The sequence below is a fragment of the Peromyscus maniculatus genome, chromosome 1 (assembly GCF_049852395.1).
Source record: "Peromyscus maniculatus bairdii isolate BWxNUB_F1_BW_parent chromosome 1, HU_Pman_BW_mat_3.1, whole genome shotgun sequence".
Lineage (NCBI taxonomy): Eukaryota > Metazoa > Chordata > Mammalia > Rodentia > Cricetidae > Peromyscus > Peromyscus maniculatus.
Genome location: NC_134852.1, coordinates 128,465,063 through 128,484,318, shown reverse-complemented (window position 1 = coordinate 128,484,318; position 19,256 = coordinate 128,465,063). Strand labels below are relative to the sequence as shown.

The window sequence follows — 19,256 nt, the reverse complement described above, 5'->3', positions numbered from 1 at the left end:
TGGGAACTCAGGTGGCTTAGGGGTTCCCAGGGGGCTGGAGCACGGCTTTGCTCTTAGTTGTCATTCTGCATTGTGTTCAGTGATGCAGAGGCTTGGGAGAGGGGCAGGAGGAGGAGGGGCTGGGGTCCATCCCATCTGCCCTAGCTGCTGGAGGCCTGAACCTAGAGGAGCCATCAGAAACCCAAGCTGTGTGCTGCTCTGCTCCAGCCAGAGGCAGCTCCCTCTGGGCTCAGCATGCAGAAGTGCGGACTGTGGGCTGTGGCCTTCCTGGCCCTCCTGTCTGCACGGGCCTTTCCACACACCGACATCAGTATCCACTCAGGTGAGCACAGGGGCCAGGGACAAGGACAGGTTGGGGGAAGTCACTTCCAGGGACTTGAGGGCCCACTAGAGAGGCCAGCTGCTTGGACTGTGGGAATTCTGAGGGGGAGTGTTGGGGGACTAAGATGACCCTCCTATAGCTAGGCCCCTAATGAGGAAGCATCCCTCGTCCCTTAAAGGGTAAATCTCAGTTTTGCAGTTTACAAGCTGTTAACCTGGGAAACTGACTTACTTCCTCTATCCTTCTCTCTCCCTCTCTCCCTCCCTCCTTTTAAATTTTAGTTATTCTGTCATTTATTTTTGAGACAAGATCTTGCTATTATCTCAGGCTGGTCTTGAAATCTCAATCCTCCTGCTTCCTGCTCCAGAGTGCCAGAAAGTGGTGTGTGTGTGTGTGTGTGTGTGTGTCATAAGATCACCTCCTCCAGGCTGTGGAGAAAGTGCTTAGCACTGTACCTGACACCGTGAGGAAAAGGAAAATAGTATTTTTGTTAGAAATCTGACATCTAGAACCCTTCCCCGACTCCAACCTTGGCAATGCCAACCATCCCCAGGGATCTTTCCAATTCAGATGTACTGGAGGTGGACGGGCAGGATGGACACAGTTGCCCCTCTTCTGGTCTCCCTGGCAGCCTGGCTCCAGTGATATCCATCCCTGTGGGCTTTGTGGGATGTCCCCAGGAAACGGGACTCATCAACCCCAGGCACGTGACCTCCCTATATGCCATTTGGGGGATGAGGGGCAGTCATTGAGTTTGAATTCTTCCATATTTCAAAGCAGCGGCTGGGGCAATAACACCAGGCAACTGCTCTCAGGTTGGGAGGCAGCCTGCATCTCCTTGTGCCCGTGTGCCCGAGGCCCTGACCTGAAACCTCCACCAAGTTCTTTTCAAGCATTGTTTGAAAGACCCCCTAGCTCCAGGAGCAGTGGTACATGTTCGGATGGCTGAGGCAAGAGGGTAGAAAGTTCAAAGCCTGAATGGATTACAAAAGAAGTGACAGGCTGGACTGTGGTACCTATGTGATGCCATCTTAGATACATACATGCATATGTATGTGTATATATGTGTACACACAAATACCTCATTTGTGAGGGAAGACTCACAAATCTCTTACTGTTATCAACATAGTTCTGAGTACTTTTCATCACAAGTTTATGTGATCTTTACAGTAACCCTGTGGTGGAGACCCATCACTTTCATCCCCGTTTAAGTGAAACCTGTTATGAAATCTCCAGGTGGAGATTGTCAATAGGCCAGTTATTTGGCTGTCGCAGATTGGGGGGCTCTGAGTTACCAGATAAAGCATCAGTACATAGATATCAGTAAATCCTTTGTTAGTCTAAGTGTACCTCAGCTATTGCATGGACAAACTTATACTAAAAATTACTTGTTATTTATCTGAAATTCTGATTTACTAACCACTCTTCTGTTTATTTGTTTGGCAACCCCCCGGTAAGGAGGCGGGCAGCCTCGGCTCACCTGGCCAAGCCTGGGAGCTTCGCTTCTACTCAAGCTCTCTATGTGCATTAGTCAGCTCAGGCTGTCACGGCAGAATCCATAGACTGGGGCCTGAGACTGCAGAAACTTGTCTCTCAGCCTGTGGCTGGCAGTGCTTGTTTTACAAGCAGAGGAGCTGAGGTTTATCCCTAATGCCAAATAAAAAGCCTGGCACCACGGTGTGCCTGTACTCACAGAGCTGGGGAAGCAGAGACAGGAGGATGCCTGAGACTTGCTGGTCAGCCAGCCTTGCTGAATCAATGAGCTGCAGTTCCAAAAAAGACCCTGCTTCCAAAAAACAAGATGGAGAGTGAGAGGTAGAAACCCAACTTCAATCGCATATACACCCAAATCCACTTTGCACCCACACAAGAACATATCCACTACACACATGCTTAACTGCACATATGTACATACACACACACACACACACACACACACACACACACACACACACACACACGAGCGCACACACACATGTGTGGGGATAATAATGAAGCAACAGTGCACATAAGGTGCTAACCACATGACAAGCATTTGGAAAAAAAAACAGCATTTTTCTTTCAACACCCCTGTCGTTGTGGTAGTTGGTATTACAATGTCACAGGCAGGAGAGTTTCATTGTGACAAACAGGATTCATCAGAGATGGAAACTTCCAGAGAACACATCTGTCCCCATGTGCCACCCTCTTTTACACAAGGTGAACCAGGATCACTTGAGACCCGGCAATCTTGGAGACCTCTGACCACCCGACGCTTCCTTACTGCAGCAGGGAAACTGAGGCTGCAGACTGCTGACCAGGACCATCACTGCTCACACAGCACTTACTGCGTTCCCCAGACTCCCCACCCAGCAGATGAGGACTCTAGGAAAATGATATCAGCCCAGAGAGACTGTGACACACAAGCATGAGAGAATGCGTTGCCGGTTGACTAGCGTGGACTTAGTAGGGGCCCTGTGGTTCCTTGCAGACCTTGAGGGTGGATATGCACCCCAAAGTCCTCTTGTGTTAAATGACCTTGATTTCTTTCTCTTCTGGATACCCCCCAGCTATGCAGTACAGGGCACCCATCAGCCATTCTCCCATGGCTCCTGCCTTTCATTATCCATTCCCCAAGCATGCCGATCTATGCACAGATCCACTCAGCATCGGTCCCGGATTTTCTTGGAGAAAATATCCTTCATACTTGCCTGGGAGGACCTAGCCAAACTAGACTTTCCCCCAAGCCTTTCCTCTGAAATTACCTTTGATCTCATTGTTTCTGTGGATTCCAGCAAGTGAAGTACTTAGAGACAGCACCTAATAGCAGTAACAAAGATAATTGCTATTAGAATTCTTCAGCCATTGCTGGTTCCTTCCCCCAGCTCCTGAACCCAGAGCTTTCCATGTGACACCAGGGCAAAGTGATTTGAAACTCAACACCTGCCTCTGCAGGGCCTCTGGGTACAGATTGGGGATCAGTCAAGCTGCTCAACCTTCTCCCCACCCTCCAGAAATACAGCATTGCATTCTTGGCTGTGGGAAGGTTCTGGGGCCCAGACCACTTCTGCTGTGGTAATGCTTGAAGTCTATTAGGATGCTCACTCTGCCTAGTCATCTTCTCAGGGAAATAAGTACTCAGCCAAGCCCATTGTGTCCATGTGTGCGCGCACACGAGCGCGTCGAATGTTGTGTAGAGACCAGAGACTGACGTTTGGTGTCTTCCTCGGTTGCTCTCTGCCTTTATCTTTGGAGGCAGGGTCTCTCACTATCCTGAAGTTCACTGATTCAGCTAGGCTAGTTGGCTAATGAGTTTCAGGGACCTGCCCATCTCTAACTCCCCGGCAATGAGATCAAAGTCACATCACTGTGTCGAACTGTTCACATGGGTACTGGGGATCTGAATAGCTCTGGTCCTCATGCTCACACAGCTGGCACTTGACCCACTGAGCCACCTCCCCAGACTCACCCATGCACATTTTGCAGATGAAAACTGAGGCCCAGGGAGCTGTTTTCAACCAGGGTCATCTGGTGCCAGAGTCCAAGCTTCTCCGCTAGGGCACAGAAGCCCAAGCAACTGGATGTCCTGCCTCCTAGAGTAGATCCAATCCTGGAGCGTGCCTCAGACACTCTGGCTGTTCCTGCTCCTCCTCTGTAGTCACAGGACACCCTACACATACTTTGGAGCACTCCTTAGCATTCGATAACTAATACCATGTGGGAACAGCCTGAGGTCACACACTTAGGAACATATAGGAACTCAGTGAATGCTGATGTCTTTAATTAAATCTTGGTTAAACTTGGTGTCTAACATACTGTGGTCCCTCAGCCATCTGCAGGGGATTGGTTCCAGAATTCCCATGGATGCCAAAATCCTCAGATGCTGGGTCCCTGCTGTAGAAGGGTGCAGTGGCTGCATCTTACCAATGCCCATTTCCTGTGTTCTGGGGTGCATTGTGTAGAGAAGGATGACGGGAAAGAAAAACTGTGTAACCCCCAGTTATGGCACTTAGGAATCTTAGACAGGAGAATCTTAAATCCAGGGCCAGACTCAGCTACAGAGTGAGACCCTATCTCAAAACACCAAAAGCCGGGGCCTGGGTAGAGTGTTTGTCTAGCACATGCAAATTCCCAGGCAGGATTCCCAGCACCCAGAAGTCTGTGTTCAGCACAGGTGCAGTGCCTCCCAGATGCTTTCTCTCCACTATTGGTTCAAGTCATGGACCAGAGCCTGTAGGTGTGAAGGCCAACTATACTTATTCTGCCAATGAGCCACGGAACCATGAGCATGAACACGTCTCCCAGCAGCACTAAAGTGCTTAGGAGTTTCAGAGAGTTACAAACCCAACTGCCAGGAGCAGGTGGCAGCCTCTCCAATCCTTGTCTAATATCACTGCTGGGCTGCCCTCCAGGAATCAAACCTTAAACACCCAGTGAGTGGTGCCTGTTGGGATCCATCTAAGCAATGGTTTTGGGGCTTTTCTTCCCCTCTGAGGCCTCCAGAGTATCCCAGAGAGGAAAAGGCAGAGCTCGAGTCGGAAAGAGCAAGGCTCTGGAGTGCCGCCAAGCCTTGAGACCAGACAGGCAACCGGAGGATGATAACGGTGGTCCAGCCCTCGACCTTGCTCGAGTCTGGAAGACACTTACTTCCCTTTAGCTTCTAGGTGTATCGGGGGCCACTGTGGGAATGGGGAATGGGAATGGGAATGGGGAATGGGAATGGGAATGGGGAATGGTGGCCTCAGGGGGCCTCCCCACCTCCTCTCCTTATCGGGTCCCGAGGCTGCTCTGGGCAGGAGGCGGCGGAGATCTCAGAGCAGTGAGTGCATCTGCAGGAGGCAGCAGAGAGCAGAGTGTTGCATCTGTGGGCGGCTGGAGGGGGGCCAAGGGAGCTCACAGCCAGAGTGAGTGGGAAGGTGACAATTTATTCTTTCAAAGTGGGAGAGCTGGATTCCACGGATGTGTTTTCATCCCAGAACAAGCTCAGCTCCCAAAAGCTTTGACTCCCCCCACACCCCCAGCTGGGAGGCCTTGGCTGCTGCTAATTGAGAAAAAGACCATGCAGTTTGGCTTCTCCGTTTCCTGAGCAACAAGCCTCCTCCTCCTGCCCTGCACCTCCTGTCTGACTCTCTCCCTCTATCCCCCATAGCTCCCTCCAGCCTCATCTTGGATTCCTTCTGATTCTTAGCCCTGTTGAACCTGCCCCTCCCCCCCCCCCCCCCCCCCCCGATACTCCATCTTCTCCCTGGGCCGTGCCCCCTGCCTGGGCCGTGGCCCCTGCCTGGGCTGTGCCCCCTTGCCGGGAACACTGACTCTAGCATCTCCAGGTCTCTACCGATTCATCACCTTTTCCAGGAAGCCCCTCAGATCTTCAAGTCTGACTTGTGTGCTGTGTTTAGATACTTCAGGGACAGCCCTTGCCATCCATCACCCGTCTGGGCGCCCCTTGTGCTGCGCTGTCCTAACTACTCGTGAGGCCCTTTCTGGCAGGGATCAGAGAGCCATTAATTCTTTTTCTCAAAGGGGCAAACAAATAACAAGTTTCCAATTTTGCCTGCGAGACTCACGTCCACAAGTTAAATATTAATGACATCATTATTTCTGTGCTCTCTCTCTTAAAAAAAAAAAAATCTCAGGCTCCAGAGGCTGCCTCTGAGCAATTCTGTGACCTTTGACAAGGGAGTCAATCCCGGTGTGTTCTGAGTTTCTTTGTAAAGTAGTAGTGATTACAGTGCCTCCTGGAAGGATGTGAAGATTAAATTAAGTCCGTTCAAAGCACTTAGCACAGTGCCTGGCACACAGCACGTGGTCAGCAAAGGTTGGTTCTGGTTATTGCTTTACCACCATTTTCTGAAGGTCACTATACAAACCCAACGGCGTGCCCATAAAGACAGACAGGCTAGCGAAGGCTGGTTAGCAGTCCAGTTGATGAAAACCCTTCCAACCCCAGCTCCTAAGCCCTCAGAGGCAAGGAGAAGGGAAACACCGGCCATCTGGGAGTTCACTCTTGTGCCTCCCAACCCTCCAATTAAAGGATTTTGCTTGCCTGGACGGGAGGAAAGGAATTGGGCAGTGACCCACCACAGTCCCATTTTCTGGTTTACTTCAACCCAGGCATGCAGAAATTCCTTTTTCCTTAGTGAGGGAAAAACCTCAAAGGGACCAGATTGGGAAGACGCAGAGTAGTTTCGGAAGTATTTTCCACCTTGGGGAGGAAGGTTTTGAGACCAGGGGCTTTTACCTCCTCCTCTTCCCACCCAGTCACCCTTCACTTAATTAATTATTAATTACTCTTTGCCAAGCTCTGTCCAAGCAGGAAGAAAGGGGAGAAAGAGAGAATGGCAAGAGGAATGAAGGAAAGGAGAAGATAAAGGTACAGAGCAGAGGAGAGAAGGAAAGGGAGGAGGGGAAGAGGAGAGGAGAGGGGAAGGGAGGGGAGGGGAGGGGAGGGGAGGGGGGGAGGGAAGGGGGCATGGGAAGGGAGGGGAGGGGAGGAGAGGAGAGGAGAGGAGGGGAAAGGGGGGAAGGAGGAGGGGCAGGAGAAGGAAGTTCCTTCTGCAGGCTTCATCTTCCTACTTACAGGCTTACATTGCATACCTACTTGCTTGTGTTCACTCGGAACCTGGACTAGAGGGATGGCACAGAAGCTAATCTTAGGGCTCCTTCAGAGGACCCCAGTTCAGTTCCCACCTCAGCACACACATCAGGTGGCTCACAACTGCCTGTAACTCCAGCTCTAGGGGATCCAATACCTTTTTCTGGCCACCAAGGACACTGCACTCACATGCATGTAACCACCCCCATAATTAAAAATAAAATAAAATGCTTAAATCTAAGTCCCATGCACCCTCTGTGTGCCAAGATTCTGGGAGAAGATGAGTGGTCGCAGTAGCTATTGACCAAACAGGGGCGACATGGACAAGAATCCTGGGAGTACGTGGGAGTCGGGGTGCATAAGCACTTACCAGAGATTCCCATCTGATGGACCTGTACAGGCTGGTCTTATGTCAACTTGATACACAAACTAGGGTTATCTGAAAGGAGGAAACCTCAACTAAGAAAATACCTCCATAAGATCTGACTGGAAGGCCTTATCTTAATTAGTGATTGAGGGAGGAGGGCCCAGCCCATTGGGGGTGATACCATGCCTAGGTTAGTGGTCCTGGGTTCTATAAGAAAGCAAACTGAGCAAGCCACAAGGAGCAAGCCAGTTAGCAGCACCCCTCTATGGCCTCTGCACCAGCTCCTGCCTCCAGGATCCTGTCCTGTTTGAGTTCTTGTCCTGACTTCCTTTGGTGATGAACAGCAATGTAGAAGTGTGAGCCTATGAAAGCCTTTCCTCCCCAATTGCTTTTTGTCATGGAGTTCCATCACAGCAGCAGAAACTCTGACTAAGACAGTACCCATAAGCCACCTTGCAGGTGAGGCTAGAAGAGAAGCAGGAATTAGCCAGAGCCAAGGCAAGAGAATGCCCACAAAGGTCTGATTAGGCATTTGAGAATGGTTGATGAGTTAACCTGGATGAAAGCAGAAGGCATGAACTCCGGGGACCTGCCATGAGCCAACCTCAGCCTGCTTATGTCCCATGAGGAGGCGGTATGTGATGCTGTAAAGGAAGTCTTTGTGATCCGGAGGTCGCTAAAACACTTTCTTGCCATGCTGATCTTATTGAAGTCTCACTTTCTCTCTGTCTGTTTTCACATCATAAATGCTCCATGGGGGCTAGAGAGATAGCTCAGGCTAGAAATGATTCCACTGAAAGCATGAGGATCTGAGTTCGATCCCCCGAGAGACCCCATTTAAGCAAACAAACAGGTGTAGTAGCTGTACTTGTAACCCCAGTGCTGGGGAGGCAGAGACAGGGGCTTCCCTAGAGCTCACTGGCCAACTAGACCAGCCTGATTGGCAAGATTCAGACCAATGAGAGACTATCTCAAAGGAAGTGGCTGGTGTTCCTGAGGATGGCACCTGAAGTTGTCCTCTGCCCCCCATATGGACGTGCACCTACGTGCACGCACAAATAAATAAATAAATGCTCTGTGAATGGTGCTGCTCTATGAATGTGTGTGAAAAGAGAGATGTTATTCTCCACTTTCTGCTTTCCTTTTTGGGGGGAGGGGGTAGGGTCAGGATTTCTTTCCTATGTACTCACTGGCTTGGAACTCCCTATGGAGACCAGACCAGCTTTGAACTCAAAGAGATTCAATTGCCTCTGCCTCCTGAGTGTTGTGATTAAAGGTATGTGCCACAATGCCAGGTCCTTTTTGAGACAGGGTCCCTCACTAACTCTGAAGCTTACCTATTCAGTTAGACTGGCTGGCGAGCAAGACCCAAGGATCTGCCTGTCTCTACACATGCCCCCAAACCTCCAGCACTGGGATTACAGGCATGCATCACCATGTTGAGCTTCTTCTGTGGCTGCTGGGGATCTGAACTCAGGTCCTTATGGTCACACAGCAAGTCCTGTACCCACTGATCCACCTCCCCAGCCCCTATTCACTATGCTAGTATTCTCAGAGTCAGTCAGATATGGCAGTGATTTGAAGGCAGAGACTCCATGCCTCTGAGTGGTTACAAAAGAAGCTCCAGGTGTCTGCCAGTTGGACATCTGAGGAAGAAGAGAATGTGCCTATGAGTCACAGCAGGTCAGACACAATGGTGGCCAGTATGTAGGTGTCCAGGGACTACTGCTCACTGTGTGGGTCTCCCAACCTAGTGAATGAAAGGTTCTCAATCATCTGCCTCTCCCAACAGCCACCTTCTATTTCCAAGAACAACACCTCCAAGAAGTTTCAAGAGAAGCCAAGACTTGAGAGGACTTTATCGTCTCAAACACCATAATCCTGTTATTGTTTTCAATGTGCTGCTTCTCACAATTAACAACCTATCCTGACCCCAGCAATGTGATGGGCAAAAGATATAAAGTCTTAGTTCTAGCTTGTCAGTAAATGCACACATCTGACAGATAGCCTAGAATTGCAAATTGAAACAAGGTGCCATTTCTTACTTCTAAAATTTGCAAAGATTCCCAGGGAAATGATGGCAGTTGTAACTAGCAAGGGCAGAGGGAGATAGGTCCCCTCAGCCATGACAGTGAGAGGGGAAATTGCTTTCAGGAGGCAATTTAGAAATTGTATCAAAGCCATCCAAGTCTCTCCTCAGAAAACCACCAGAAACACTGACAAAGTTTGTTGCATGAAACTTGTCTTAGTATTATATATAATAGGCTTTTATTTAAAAAGAAAGGAAGGAAGGAAAGAAGGAAGGAAGGAAGGAAGGAAGGAAGGAAGGAAGGAAAGAAAGAAAGAAAGAAAGAAAGAAAGAAAGAAAGAAAGAAAGAAAGAAAGAAAGAAAGAAAGAAAGAAAGAAACCTAATTATCCAAATATAAGGCAGTCATTAAACTCTAGGGAGGCCACTTAGGGGCTATTCAAGAGCCATTTAAAACAATCTCAACAGGGGCCGCAGAAGAGGCTCAGCACTTAAGGGAAAACCCAGGTTCTGTCCGTCACCCAACCATGGTGGCTCACAACCACTACAGCACCTGGGGAGCCAGCGCCCCCTTCTGGCTCAGGAGGTACCGTCACACATGTGGCACCTGCACACACACAGCATACACACATACATAATGCATAAATAATTCAAATAAATCTCTTTTTTTGGTTGGTTAGTTTGTTTGAGACAGGGTCTCTCTATGTAGCCCCGGGGTGTGCATGTATTTTTTGATTTCAGGCACAGAACTGTGTTAATCATAGTGGATGTGTTTTACTCTTAAAAATGTGTAATAAGGCACAGAGGCAACACGAGCCTCACCAATCTTCCTCCCACTTTGTTTTCTGTCTATCCCCAGCCCTGTCAGAGGGGCCCCAGATGTCCTTGGTGTGCCCCCTGTTCTGGACAGAGTTCAAAGGTCACTGCTACAGATTCTTCCCCATCAACAGGACCTGGGCGGAGGCTGACCTGCACTGCTCTCAGTTCACTGTGGGTAGGAAATCTGCCAAGCTGGCCTCCATTCACAGGTGAGTGGACTGCTCGGGCCTCTGTGGCCTAGCCAAGTGCCCCTGGGGGAAAGGACTGGAGACTGATGTCTCCAACTGGTTTCTGGCTCAGGTCATGGAAGCTGCCTTTTACCCAGCACAATTTCTCATTGAAGTTATCCTGGGTGAAATAGAGGGCAAATAACTCAGCAGTGGTAGCAAAGAGCATGCTGGGAGAATCGTCTTTATAATTGCCAGTTTTGTGCCATACACTGCAGGGCATCAGAGCTCTTGATCCGGTGGCATAGCTGACCTAACAAACGCGTGAAGTGGGGATAGGTGGGCCGGGAAGATGGCTTGGTAGGTGTGCCAGCCTGACTACCGTGGTTTGATCCTCAGAACCCGGATGGTAGGGGCGGGAGAAGCAGATACCTGATATACATCTGTATCCATCACTCCTTGTGTGAGGTGGTAGGTAGAGGCAGAGTTGCCTGGAAGCTTGCAGCTTAGCTCCCTGGAGTTAGCAATGAAGCAGAAACAAGAGAGTCCTTTCCTCAACAAGGTGGAAAGCACGGCCACCTCCTCGGACCTCTACTCCAGCTTCAGTTCTGTTCTGACATTCAGTTCCTCTCTTTTCCTGTCCTCTCATAGCCCTAACTAAGCTCTTATGCTTTCAATCTCACCTTTGTCTTCTGTTCCCTCATCTCCCACTTTCCTTCCTCTTCTTCTGATCTGCCCCAATCCCTACTAATCCAAAAACTCTACCTTTTCTCCCTTCTCTGGCCACATGACTCTGCTCTTACCAGGAATTCTACACCAACCTACACTGCACCTAGTTATGCAAAAAAACCTTTTGTCCTGAGTCAATAGCTCTGCAGAGCCACTAGGCCTGAAGGAAAGGGATGGTCTGAGCTCCATTTGCACAAGAAACAAAGCTATGCATCTGCATACCTGCCTGTCTCCTAGGCTCTGTAGGGGTGTTACCTAGTTCAGATCAGCAGTAGGCCTGTGAAGCCTATACTGTTTGCTAGTTAAAGCCTAGTAGTATGTGAGCATACAAGAAATTCATAGCAGAAGACAGTTGATATATTAAAATCCAAATATCATCAAATATTCCTTGATATTTGACTTTCCTCTAGAAGAATTCCTTGACCCTTCTAGGTATAACTTTATTATATACAGCTGAATCTCTATAACATATTCTTGTGGCTTTCAGAAAAAGTTCGTGGATAGACTGTCTCAGATGAATATCACTCAGACAGAGAGAGTGATAGAGGAAGACTCTCTCTGGCTGACGCACAAATGCACACGTGTGCATACCCATACACACATGCATACCCATGCGCACATACTCAGACACACACACACACACACACACACACACACACACACACACACACTGAAATCTTAAGAGAACAGAAAAGGAAAGCAGAGTTATATCCTGTCCTCTTTTTCCTTAGTCCAGAAGATTTAACAAGCTTGCTTTAGATTCCATCCTATGGAAAGTGGAGGTGGTAACTACTGCTGTGCTTCTTACATCCACAGCTGGGAGGAGAACGTCTTTGTGTATGACCTGGTGAATAGCTGTGCTCCTGACATCCCGGCTGACATCTGGACAGGGCTTCATGACCACAGGCAGGTGAGGTGAGGAAGCCACAGCGGTCAGATCCTGTGGAGGAACTCCAGCCAAGGCTCCACTTTCTTTTAACAATGCCAGGTCACAGTTACACATTCAGCACATGGACACCAGTTAGCCCCAGTTAACCATGGAAGTGGGTGTGACAATGACCTGCCTCTGTTAGCTGTGGGAGTAGGTGTGACCAGAACATATAGTATGATCAGAGGAAGCCTTTGTTTTGACTTGGATTCTCTAAAACAAAAATGTGGTTAGATATATGAGGGTCTTTCCCCGCTTCAGCATCACTGAACCCAGGGCTCAGCACACAGTAGATGAGTGAGCACTCTATCAATGAGCTGCATCCCCAGCTCACTTTACTGTTTCCTTTTGAGGTGAAGTGTCTTTTGATTGCCCGGGCTCATGCTGCGCTCATTCTTTACTGTGGAAGGCCCTGAACTTGGACTTCCTATCTCAGCCCGAGGTTCGATCCCTAGAACCTCAAACAAATAAAGAAGAAAAGTTAGGAAGAACTTGAGATACAGTGATGGAGCACACAAGAGGCCCCGGGTTCCATCCTCAGCACCATAACAATAATGACTAAATGAACCTGTAATAAAAATGAATATTGCCATTTAAAGCAGCAGTGTTAAAATTAGACTAGCTGTCATACCAGTCCCTTACCTCTGTCCCAGTGCCCTCCTTTTAGTAAGGACTTCTAAAGGCAGGGTGGAATTGTGTGAAAATTTCTGCTGAAGGAACCACTGGGTGCCAGCTAAGTGTACAACTAACACTTGCTCAGTTTTAACTGTACTCTAGAGTATTTCCCAGAGACTTGGGAGTTCTTTAAATTAAAATCATCCTAACCAATATAAATAAATAAATAAAATTAGTTTAGATCTACATTAAATCACAATCTAAAGAAGGTACATTATAGGCTGGGCAATAGTGGCGCATACCTTTAACCCCAGCACTTGGGAGACAGAGGCAGACAGGTCTCTATGAGGCCAGCCTGGTCTACAAAGTGAGTTCCAGGACAGCCAAGGCTACACAGAGAAACCCTGTCTCAGGATAAATAAATAAATAAATAAATAAATAAATAAATAAATAAATAAATAAATAAATAGAAAAAAGAAAAAGGGGGAAAAGGAATGTATAGTGTAAGGCTTAATAACCCTAACAAACAAGACAAAAGGCCTTTTCTCCTTTTCTTCTTGGGGCCAGGCATTGTCCACCAGGCTCCATGTCCCCATTCACATACTTTGAAAGTCACTCAACCCCCAAACCTCTCTGGGATATTCACTCTGCTGTATTGATGGGAAACTGAGGTTCAGAGAGGTTGAGTAATGTGCCCAGGTCACAGAGCAAGGAAGGCGGCTAGCGAGGGAACCTTGAGCTCCACCTGCCCCCTCCCTGCTATTTCACTGCACAGAAAGGACTTCAGATCATCCATGCTTCAAGAGGTACTTTTCTAAAGACCAGAAAAATGACAAAAAGAGGCATGACTCCTACTCCCATGGCCTCTGGTGTCATTCTTTCCACAGTTGGCTCACACACCCGCTGCAGCACCAATCAGATTTCCAGCAGGGCAGCGTAGTTCCAGACCAGAAAAGAAAAACACAGACTTTTGGATAAAAGAAAGTGAGGAAGAGTAAATCTCACCGGCTGAGAAAGGACAGTGCTTAGGTGTTGGATACTGGAGTCAGGTCCATGAGGGTTTGAGTACCAACACTAATGAATCTGGGCCAACTCATCCATGTGCCAGTTTTCTGAAGATGAAGTTACCTGCAGTACAGAGCAGTGAGGACAAAGTAAGTAAAGGTCACATGATAAGGGTCAAACAAGGCATCTGGGAAGAGCAGTGCTGACAGCCACAGTATGTAGGTGGGGGTCTCTTTCCCATCCACCTGTTCCCAACACGGAGACTTAATATTAATTATAAATGATGGCCAATAGCTCAGGCTTGTTGCTAGTTAGCTCTTATATTTAAATTAACCCATATTTCTTATCTACACTTGACCACATGACTTTGTACCTTTTCTCAGTATGGCATGCTCATTTTGCTTCTCTCTGTGTCTGCTTGGGACTCCAGACTCCACCCTTCTCCTTCCCAGCATTCTCAGTTTGGCTCTCCCACCTAACTTTAATCCTGTTCAGCTATTGGCCAGTCAGCTTCTTTATTAAACCAATCATAGTGACATATTTTCACACAGTGTATAGGAATATTCCACCATAGTACAAATTACAAGTGAGGGCTTTGATGCAAGGTGGCAGGCATGAAGTACTATAATGCTGTTCCTATATGGGAGCTGACCCAATATTTGGTCTTCCTCTCTACTTCCTTGTCTCTGAATGGACCCCAGGAAGGGCAGTTTGAATGGACAGATGGCTCTCCTTATGACTACAGTTACTGGGACAGGAGCCAGCCTGGTGATGGCATCCATACAGACCCAGAAGAAGACTGTGTGCAGATGTGGTACCGGCCCAGCAGCGGTGGGTACCTTGGACCTGAACTCTCTCAGAGCTGCTAGAGAGGCACCATGAGGGATTCGGAAGCACCTTGAAGGATGGGGATACAATGAGAATGGGGTCACCATGAGACATGGGGGGGCATCAAAGAGCATGGAGAGGCACCATGGGGACACAATGAGGTTTAAGAGGACGTCCTGTTTTCAGCACCTTGGAGAGCAGCCAGCTTCCCTGGGGATAGGATACTGTCTAGGATAGAAGTACTTTAAGTGATCTTTAGTGGTTTGTTGACATTCCGGCTCTAAATGGATGAAAAGGCATTAGAGAGTTGGAGTGGGCAGCAGAGCTTTCATTAAGTTCTTTGATGTGCACATGCAGCCTATATCCCTTTTCAAAAAGGTTTTGCACTGAGAGTTCGGATCCTGGGTCAGCTCACCAGGGAACCAAAGTCCGAGCCCTGATCCCAGGCTGGTACTTGTGAATGTTAGAACACAGTTGGGGTTGGAGAAGCATGGAGGTGTGGGCACTGAAGAGCGCACACCTGGGTTTAAATTCCAGCCCTGCTGCTTTGTAGCTGTGTCCTCGCAGGAAGTAATTCACCCTCTCTGAGAGTCTGTTTCCTCTCCTGGGAAATGGGCTTAATATTCACCCCTATGTAAAAGGCTGCTGAGGTAATTGAGGTACATCTAGCAGAGCACAGTGGTGGGACATGGGTTCCTCAAAGTGTCAGCCATTGTCTGAATGCACGTTCTGGGCTCTATCAACTCTGGAGCCCAAGGTGAATCTGGCTCCAGGAAGCTGAGCAATTTCTTCAAGGTCACAAAGCAGGCAAGAAATGAAGCTAGGTTTGAAACATGCACAGAATCCCAGATCCAAGTATCTCACTGCTCTTCTCTATTCCTTCTCCTTCCGAGGAGTGGTAGGAGGTTAAAAGAAAAAGTGACTTATCCTGGGGGCCATCCTGCAGTCCCGCAAGCAGAGCTGGGGCAGGCTCTGAGTGAAGTTTACCCTCCCCAGACAAGCAGCAAGTCAAACCCAGCTTGATGAGAGACAAAGATCAGAGAGCTGTCTCTGCAAGCATCAGCAAGTGAGGCCTGCTGGAGAAAGAGAACTTTAACTCCAGAGCAGTGATGTAGTGACTTTTACTGCAGTCGATGGTTCTTCACCCAGACTCTCTGCTTCTTCTGTTCACAGCACTGAGGTCCTGGAATGATAACACCTGCTACAGGAAGTTCCCCTTTGTCTGCAAGATCCCATCTCTGAGCATTCACTGATGCACTCCTGTCCCCTGGCATGAACTCAGCACCAAGATGTCCTGCAGCGGTGTCTAGAGCAAAGCTCACACTAAGCAAATGTAAACACACATAGAAGGGAAGTCCTCCAGGCAGAGATTCTCAGCAAGCTGGTCTTAATTATTCAGTGGCCAAGAGATAGCAGATCAACTCACACAGGTTCCAGCATCCTAGATTGAACTGAATGTTGCCATCCTGGTCAGGTCTCCAGTTCGTGCTTGAAGTGGTCACTTAGACACAGGTTGACTGGTTAGCCCTGATGTGGTGTGCATCGCTGAGGCAGAGTGGAATGGGAGTTAAGATCCTCTGTGGGGATCTGGGTAATGAAAATCAGCTGTTGGCTGGAGGGTGTGAGCTTTGGTTCTGTTCAGAAGAGTCAGGTTTAATTGCAAAGTGTCCATGGAAGCAGAAAAATTGGATTCAGTTCTAAACTGCACCCCTTAATATATGACCTCAGACAGGTTACTTCTCTTGTAAGAACCTTGATCTATACAGTGAACGAAAAAGAAATATGTTATAAATACCTAAAGAGTGTCAGCTTCAAAGGGCCTGATGTGTCAGAGGAGTTCAGTGTGTGGGAGTTGTTACTACCTATTAATGCCAGTGATGGGGTTCAACTCCCCATGTTTTCTTGCCAGAAGAGTGGGCTGCATCCAACACACGTAAGAGGATTCAAAGAGGCAATTTCTTGTCCCAGAGACCAGCAAGCTTTTCCCATAAAGGATCATACAGCAGATATTTTAGATTCATGTACCTTCTGCAGCTGTGAAATTCTGCCATTGTTTGATAGAAACTGCTATGAGTTCCAGACTGTGTCTAAAAACCTAAGCTTCATAGAATGATCATGTTACTGAAACACCAGACACCAAAGCAACTTGGGGAGGGTTTATTTCAACTTACACTTTATAGTCCATCATTGAGGGAATTCAAGGCAGGAGCCTGAGGCAGAAACCATGGAGGAATGTTGCTCATGGGCTTGCTCCCCTGGCTTGCTCAGCTAGCTATCTTATACAGCCCAGGCCCACTAGCCTAGAGATGGCACCTCTTGCAGTGAGCTGGGCCCCCCTACATTAATTGTTAATCAAGAAAATGCCTGTGCTAGGTGGTGGTGCGCGCTTTTAATCCCAGCACTAGCGGGGCAGAGGCAGGTGGATCTCTGTGAGTTCAAAGCCAGACTGGTCTACAGAGAGCATTCTAGGATAGCCAGGGCTACACAGAGAAACCATGTCTCAAAAAAACCAAGGTGAGGGGGGCGGGGCGTTGATGCCTCCACAAACATGGCCATAGGCCTATCTGATCAAGGTAATTCTTCAGTTGAGTTTCCCTCTTCCTAAGTGTCTCTAGGTTTGTGTCAAGTTGACAGCTGGAGGTAACCATAACAACGTGTCATGAAATATTATTCTTTGGACCCCTTTTTCCAATTACATAAATTTTATTTTTAACACTCACATTGCACAAAAGCAAGCATTGAACCAAATTGGGTCACAATGTGCTGCCCCCTGCCCACGTGGTTTCACTGGGTGGGTAGGAGGAAAGACATGAGCAGCAAGGATTATATGGGAATAAGGTTCAGGACTCCAGGGTTTCAAGCAGAGTTCTGTACCTCACTTGGGATGTATCTCAGTTCCTTTTTTCTGTTACTGTGATAAAATTCCCTGACAAAAGCAATCTACAGAAGGACAGATGTATTTGCCTCACAGATCAAGGGTGCAGTCCTTTATGGCATCAGGAGCTTGAAGCAGCAGCTCACGTCACATCCATAATCAGGAAACTGAACTGACTGTTCAGGTAGCCTCCTCTTTACACAGCCCAGGCCCCGAACCCAGGTAATGGTGCAACTCTCCTTTGGGGTGAGGCTTTGAACTAACTTAATCTAAACTCTCACAGGTATGCCTGGAGGCTAACATAGTCTACCTAATCCCTCACAGGTGTGCCTGGAGGATTGCTGCTAGGTGATTCTGGATCATGACAAATTGTCAGTCAATATTAAGCATCACATAGTGGGACCCCAAATATCCCTGAACCCCTCTCCATATGTTTATTTGTAGCTGGAGTTTTCTCCTGTCCTGCCCAGCATCATGGACCCTGCAACCACTTATAAAATAATCACTCAGAGACTTATATTAATTAAACTGCTGGGCCATTAGCTCAGGCCTACCATTGACTAGCTCTTACACTTAACTCAGCCCATATCTGTCAATCCATATGTCGCCACATGTTCCGTGGCTTTACCTGTTGCCTTTTCACGTTGCTCCCTGGACGGCAGGCTGGCATCTCTCCCCGCTTCCCCCTCCCAGCCTCTCTTCTCTGTTTGTCCCACCTATCCTATACTTCCTGCCTGGCTGCTTGCTAATCAGTGTTTTATTTATCAATCAATCATAGCAACATATATTCACAACATATAGGATATCCCACAGCATTTATTCACTGGTCTAGTAGCATGTGCTGTCCTGTCTCAGGACTGTTGCAGGAATAAGATGGTGATGGATGTCACACTGTACACTGCTGGCACAACAAAAAGGCGTATATTGTCAACATGTGTCCAGCACTTCCCAGGGCCCATGTGGTGCTTAGGACTCAATAGCAAAAGTATCGCTGAGACCGTTTAACTCAGATGCTCAGATTCTTAGGTGAGAAGACTGGAAATCAATAGGATTGCATTAGCTAGCTAAGAGGCTGAGCCAGGAAATCAGTACCAGTGTCTGCAGTTTTCCCAGATGAAAGCCCATATGTGGACTTTGCAGCCAGTCTCAAGTGGGAATAAACGTAATTCTGAAGGGAGCCATGGGAAAGAGTTGTCTGAAAGATGTGTTGTTCAAGAGATGAGCAGGGTTGGGGGATAGATGGAGGTTAACAAATGTTCTCAGAAACACACCTAGGCTTGAGTGGATAAGAACAGAGATGGTACCATGGGAGGTTAGAGCTGTCACTGTAGGAAAGGGTCCTCCCCAAAATGGCTTCTGTCAAGCTCTAACCAGGAGTGGGGGCTGGAGGTACCCAGCATCTCCATCCTCTCCACTAGTTTCCTCCCTGTTTCCAGTATGGGATGAATCCAACTAGAAGCCAGATGACAAGGAAGCCTAGATACCATGTAGATTGTACCTATAGCCTCGGAGGCTGCAGAGGGGCCTGGGGAAGTCCACACTTTGGGGGACACCAAATAGATGACCTTGTCCCATGCATCAGGGTCCTGACCTTGGCACAACCAGCTACTTTTGAAGTTCTGTCCCAGTAAGTCCTGGCAAGGTCTGCCCCTGGGTCACAACCAATGAGAATTTCTTTATCTGCAGCTGGAGTCTCTGTGGCTTTCACCCTGGGGTGCCTCAAACTTGTCCTGGCTGTTGGCTTTTTCTATGGGACCAAAGCCTTTTGTGCATAGATATTTGTCCAATTAGCCACACAGCTGCTGCCTGCTCCTGTTATGCTACGCCCTCTGCTATAGCAGGACAGAAACTGCACTTACTGTAAGGATTGACTTCTCACTTGTGCCCACAAGGTAACTAAATACCAGATATAAAGCCATCTCTGCCTTTGTTCCCATGTCTCCTTCACACTGGGTGACCTACTGACCTCTGCATGCAAGCATGTTAGTCACTCAAGGACT

General features: G+C 48.1%; 1 protein-coding gene across 1 annotated transcript; it reads left to right on the top strand.

The window, feature by feature from the left end:
- Positions 1–160: 160 nt before the first annotated feature.
- Clec19a (C-type lectin domain containing 19A) lies at positions 161–17,463 on the top strand. Its single transcript, XM_006985684.4, has 5 exons — positions 161–322; positions 10,150–10,318; positions 11,822–11,915; positions 14,255–14,384; positions 15,555–17,463. Exons 1-5 carry the CDS (start codon positions 235–237, stop codon positions 15,632–15,634), a joined length of 561 nt encoding a protein of 186 aa, XP_006985746.1. The 5' UTR covers positions 161–234; the 3' UTR covers positions 15,635–17,463.
- The last annotated feature ends 1,793 nt before the right edge of the window (positions 17,464–19,256 follow it).

Coding starts and splice junctions, on each gene's coding strand:
- Clec19a (XM_006985684.4), top strand. CDS start 235: ATGCAGAAGTGCGGACTGTGGGCTGTGGCCTTCCTGGCCCTCCTGTCT. Junction 323..10,149: donor CGACATCAGTATCCACTCAG/GTGAGCACAGGG, acceptor GTCTATCCCCAG/CCCTGTCAGAGGGGCCCCAG. Junction 10,319..11,821: donor AAGCTGGCCTCCATTCACAG/GTGAGTGGACTG, acceptor TTACATCCACAG/CTGGGAGGAGAACGTCTTTG.